At 43.3% G+C, this 6,000-nt stretch overlaps 1 protein-coding gene across 7 annotated transcripts in view; it reads left to right on the forward strand.

The window, feature by feature from the left end:
• The window catches only part of myo16 (myosin XVI), a 120,488-nt gene extending 115,204 nt beyond the window's left edge, over positions 1-5,284 (forward strand). For 6 of the 7 annotated variants that reach the window (XM_086220506.1, XM_086220507.1, XM_086220505.1 and 3 more), the window contains exon 35: positions 3,964-5,284. In XM_086220506.1, the coding sequence (XP_086076632.1) occupies positions 3,964-4,131 (168 nt within the window). In that variant the 3' untranslated portion in view covers positions 4,132-5,284. The remainder of the gene's footprint in view (positions 1-3,963) is intronic. The other variant, XR_015118737.1, reaches the window with a different exon arrangement.
• The last annotated feature ends 716 nt before the right edge of the window (positions 5,285-6,000 follow it).

Genomic DNA, 6,000 nt, shown 5'->3' on the forward strand with positions numbered 1-6,000 from the left:
GTCATTATGGGGGGTTCACCCTGGACAGGTCGCCGGTCCATCACGGGGCCATCAGGAGGTTCAGTATCTTGCTCAAGGACACTTCCACATGGCCACTGGGGGAAGTGAGGATCGAACCAGGGACCCTATGGTTGCTTGACGGCCACTCTACCTCTGAGCCATGCGGCACCTGACGCTGAGATTTCTTAGATATTGTGACTGAAAGGTGTCATTTGTCTTCCAAGGATGAACCGTTCAAGTTTCTTGAACTCTAAAAGATGTTGGTGTAGTTTTTCCAAAAGCCATAAAAACACGTATTTTTAGCTTTAAACTAATGGAGAGCGATTACTAACAACAACAAAAGGGTCCAAAATGTCCATTTATAACCTCTTAATTGTAGCTTAGTACTCTACAAACACTTCAGTTTGAAAAAGAACCAAAATGATGCACTTTCAGTTCGGTACAAACAAGCTCAACTGAATTGGTCACACTTGTTCACAGTGTGAGTACTTTAAAGGAAAATTACACTTTTGGGTGACGTAACACTTTAGCCTGGTGTGAGAATTGGAGCATAGAAGCAGTTTGAAAATGGCAAATGTTGTAAAAAGGATTTGCCTTTTTTTTTTTTTTAAGTTTGTTGTTCCTTCATTGGATGCTGAATGATCTGAAACACTGGTGGTTCAGACTCAAAGGCGTAACGTGAAATCTGAAAGGGATTCTCAAATAATCTTGGAGCGAGGAAACAAAACTGTGAATGTAAAGTGTGCAGCTCTAAATTTAATTTTACATTGAGCCAAAAGGCCAAGTATAATTTCATATTGTGCAATCCTGAAGGGGCGGCATGGCTCAGAGGTAGCGTGGCCGCATAGCAACCGAAAGGGTCATCGGTTCAACCCTCACTTCCCCTGGTGACCATGTTGAAGTATCCTACAGCAAGATACTGAGCCCCTAATTGCTCCTGATGGCCCTGTGACGGACTGGCGACCAATTCAGCTGGGATAGACTCCACCCCCCACCCCCCGACCCTGAACAGACAAGTGGTATAGAAAATGGTTGGATGGATGGATGGATGGGTGGCATTCCTGAAGATGAGAGTTGACACTGGGATTAGCATATGCTAATGTCCAGGTGAAGGAGTCAACCACTCTGCTTGGGAGCAGACAGCTGCAATTTTAATGGTCCTTATTCACCTGCTGGGATTTTATGTTGCTGGATTTCCCTCACAACTCTCTTTTTAAATATTTCTCTGACACATTTTCCAGCATCTTTGTCATCTCACAAGACTTTTACAACTTTCTAAGACGCTTCATCCATCTTCCCCCTTTATCGAGGAAGAGAAACTGTTACACTTTTGTCTTCATCTTGTTATTCTTTTCTTTTTTAACCTGACTAATTTGATGTGGTGTCTGGAACAGGTTCATTACTGTGAGTTCATTCAAGAGATGGGAACACTCTGTGACCCAGAATGTCTTTCAATTATCTGCATTCCTCACTGTGTTTATGTAGGATTAGGAGATCTAATGGGATAAACGGAAAGCAGAAAGTCAAAGGAAGTCGAGGAGGACAGATAACTTTGTTGGAAATGAATGAACGGGACTGTTTTGGTGTCTGTAGTTACATGTCAACAGCAGCTTCGATGTAACTGCTGAATTATGGGTAACCAGGGCTGTTACTGTTATCGCTTCATAGTCTTGATAGACAACAGTGAAACTTTCTATCGCCGTGACAACATTTAAAGGTTCAGGAGGAAAGACAGGGGCTCTCCGCATGAATGACATCATTTCTTTCTATTTCCTCACATATAAACACTTCAATACTAAAGTGTTGGTATTGTTGTTTGGAATTATATTTTTTGTTTTTTGTGTAAAGAAACGTATGGAGCTCAGTTGTGAACGCCGTTTTTTTTTTTTTTTTAAAGACTGGTTAGAGAAGTCAGTCTCACATTTGTTTTCCCCATCGTAAGATCAGTTGTGACCGTATAGCTGTTTGGGCACTGAAAGATCGTGTGAAAAGGTCAAAGACTGAGTGCATGATGAAAGTGCTTTATAAATGCCATTTACTGACATAAACCTTTGTGTCCACAAGCTCCTCTGTGGAGGAGACTCAAGTGTTTCCACTTGTAACAATTAGGAGAAGTCTGTTTTCTGGTAGAACAGTATTCCTCTGTGCATAAAGCAAGTTCCATAAAGAAATGGGTTTTCCAGACCCTTCAGTCTTGCCATAAGACATAGTTTTAAAGACCCCCTCCATTGAAACTCAAGTACTTTACCTTGTGTTAATGTGGTGTTTTTATATAAGACATGGCTGAGCTTCCACACTTTGAACCATACCTGGAAACACGCATCCGGACAGGAGCGGTTCCAAATGTGACACTATTAAGGAGCCAGTTTCCTCAGTGGAATTGTTGGGGAATGTTCATTGTCAGCCAGGTGTCGTGTAGATATTCATCAGCTAGTTTCAGGTTCCTCCAGACACACACTCAACAATGTGATGAATCTAGACAAACTTGTAATAACTAATGATTCGCTATGATAAAATTCAGACCTGCCACAAGATTTCTTTTAACCTTCATTTATTCTCTGTTGTACAAGAATGCCCTGAGGCTCCACAGAGGTGGGTGGGGTTAGGGGCCTTGCTCAAGGGCACCTCAATGGTGGTCATGAGGAAGGGGCCTTTGTCCTGGGCATTGAGCCGGCAAACTCTCTCGCACCACAACGAGATAGGATGCAATATGGTATGACATCGCAATACCATACAACAGTGTGGAATGTGCCAAAGATGTAAAGAGAATTATACAATGTACTTTTTTACTCTTGCAAGAAAATCCTGAGGGATTAAGCAAATACAAAGAGAGATTATTCTCAGGAATCTCATTTTAGAATGAGATTAAAAAAGAATCATTCAATCCATTCACAAATCTTTTCGGCACTAAGATGATACATTTAATATTTCTTCACTTTCCCAAAGCGACTCCGTGGTGTTGCTGGATGTGGCTCAGCTCTTGTTTCCCTGCGGCAGCAACATTTCCTTCTTCGATTATAAAACTAACCTTTATACATTCTTGTGTTTTATGAATAACTTGTCAACACAGTCAAGCTGAGGGCTCGTATTATTCATCACGGCCGTTAGGCACTGTGTAGTGTGTGGAATCAATAAAGTCGCAGACGTGAGCGCGTTAGGCAGGCAAACGGAGAGTTTGTTTGATTTCTGATGTTTTTCAGAAAAAAATGTAAAAAAAACAACAACATAGTTCTACTGAGGAGAGACGAGCCTCTGCAGGATCAGCCGATAATCTGTATTACAGCACGATAGAAATAAATAAATAGTTCCTCTCAACAGGCATCAAGGCCACTAAGTGTCAATCTAAGATTTTCTCTCTCTCTCTCTCAAAAGACTTGCAGAAATGTGTGTGTAAGTGTGTGTACTGTTGTACAATGCAAAAGGACATGGTGTTCCTACTTGTCTACTGTTCTAGTAGCTGGTGTTCCTGGCTGGCACCAGAGCAGAGAAGGTAGGGGCACTGTAGATTATGTCGTAGTATTCGTGTGTGTGTGTGTGTGTGTATTGAAGGATATCTCCTGTTAGATCATCTCAGAGGCGATTAACGTGTGTGTGAGTGGGGGGGGGGGGGCAATATGGAAAAGAGTAGCTGTCAGTCAGAGGAGGGATTCCGCCCGCTGCTGTCTGGAGGCTCTCCTGAGACGTCTCAGCTCTAGATTTATCTTAGAATGATTCATGAGAAAAATACTCCCATATTGAGGCGAGACACTGAGACCAGCGATCAGTGCCTCTCCTCAGATGACACACTGTGTCCTAATTTCATGAATATCATCTATCATTTCAACCACTTTTGTTTGTATTATTAATTTTTATTTTTGCCTGTCATTCATGCTCCATCGTCCTTCAACCCGGTCATTTTTGTAGTTGCTTCTGGGAGAAGTTGGTGATTTGAATCAAAAAAATCTCTTTCTTCCTTTTGCCCAGATGTTCCAGAGGCTTTCCAACAAGGTTGAAGGTGCCACGCTGGGGGAGCTTCTGCGATGGCGGCGAGCGCAGTGCGGGGGGCGGGGAGCCTGGAAGCAGCGTCCACCTCCGTCTCCACCCCTGCCCCCCGCACTGCTCTGGACAAACAGGAAGGCCTCTTCTCCATGAGAGAGGGTCCTGATTGATGGATGGGTGGTGGTGCAGGACCACATCTATTGGCTATGGATTTCCTGCTTCTCATTGTCATCCACCACACACACATATTTGTTTTTTCTCTCTAATGTGGACCAAGTAGAGGCCCAAAGCACGAGTGGCGTCTTGGTGCCACTCGACTGTGAAGACGCTCCAACTCAACGACTAACGCAGGATAATTGGGTGGAAAGTCAACTTTTTGTGTGTGTGCGTGAGTGTGATCAAATATTTTGTAAGAGACTAACAAAAAAAAGGAAATTCACCCAATTCTTATTTATTTCCAGTTCTTCTAAATTATAAAAACTTAGAGCAGAGTAGCATTATTTCTGTCAGATATTAAAGCCTGTGCTTGTCCTCATCTGTCACGCTGCACACAAAGGAGCTCCAGCCCACGATACGGTGCTGATTATACTGGATGCGCTTTCCTGAGATGTTCCCATGAGTGCTTGTTCGTGAACGCCCCCCACCACCACCCCCCCTACACACACATCTGAGTCTCAGACCGCTCTTACGTTTACAAATCAACTAATGCCTTTAAACACCTCTGGTTTTTAGCATGGCGTAGACATGGGACCTCTTCAGTTACACTTAGCCCCCCTCACATCTGGGCTCTAAGTGCCACCCTGGCAACCACTGACCAGGGGTCAGGGTAACCTCAGTAATATCCCAAGGTGCACCCCCCCCCCCCCCCCTTTAGCTACCACCAGCCTTTGAGGAACATCAACAACAACAACAAAAAAAACCAACCTCTGGCCAAAATACTGCACTTATGGAAAAGAAAAGGGGGATTCAAGAAAAAGAAACTGCTTTGGTTTCATGTATAAAGCTACAAAAACGCCTGGCTGGAGCTGACAGGTATATAGTTAATGTTGTCGACATGAAACTCTGTGCCAAAGTACTCAACGTGTAATAGAAATATCTCAAAATAACTAGAATTACAACGCTCTCATCCACATATAGTAGGTTTGTACAGACTGTTCAGTGATGACTCCATGGACCATTTAAATCAAAAGAACACGAGGAATAAAACAGATGAACTGTTTGTACAGGATCCTCGTGTGTGTGTGTGTGTGTGTGTGTGTGTGTGTGTGTGTGTGTGTATGTGTGTGTGTCTCTGTCTCTTCACACATTACCTCCCTTCATCTTCTCTCCTGACTTGACCCCAACCAAGAGAACCCCCCCCTGTTGGTCTTTGACCTCCCTGACTTCATAATGGATCAAACCAGCTCTACGGGTGTTTCCATAGTAACCGCCGTGTAAATAGTGACCTATATTATTGCAGAAAAGCACAGAGATGGAAGAAAAAGACGAGAAAGAGGTGAGATAATAGGATCTATGAAGACGACGACGATGACGGTGAGATGTAAGAATGTCTCGGGTTCGATGCAATGAGGTGAAGAGAGGTGGTTTATTTTAAAATGTGAATATCTGTTTTTCAGAATGATTGTCTACGGTTAACTTTATACTCTAAGATGTTTTCTTTCCCCCCTCTTGTTCTCTTCCCATGATGTTTTTATTGCACAATGTTGTATGTGGTGTTGTGTGACTACTGTAATGGCTGGGTGTGTCTCGACAAGCTGCTTGATCTTTGAGGATCGTTCGGAATTGTTAGAGCCGCAAAGTATCAATAGCTCCGATTGATTTCTCATTCCCACTGATCACCGTCAATGTGTCTGATCGATTGAGCCTCACGAATTGACGGCGCCATCACAGGATCGATCTCAGCTGCTGTTTGTGCATGAGGGTGCACAAATATTGAAGAGGAGGCCCCTGATATGACTGGAACGTGCACCTCTGTCATCAACCTGACTGATTACTGTCTTTACAAGTTACGTGTTCAGCCTT

Source organism: Aulostomus chinensis, chromosome 12, assembly GCF_037954235.1.
Source record: "Aulostomus chinensis isolate RoL2024-O1b breed Wild chromosome 12, RoL_Achi_v1.0, whole genome shotgun sequence".
In the NCBI taxonomy this organism is placed as follows: Eukaryota; Metazoa; Chordata; class Actinopteri; order Syngnathiformes; family Aulostomidae; genus Aulostomus; species Aulostomus chinensis.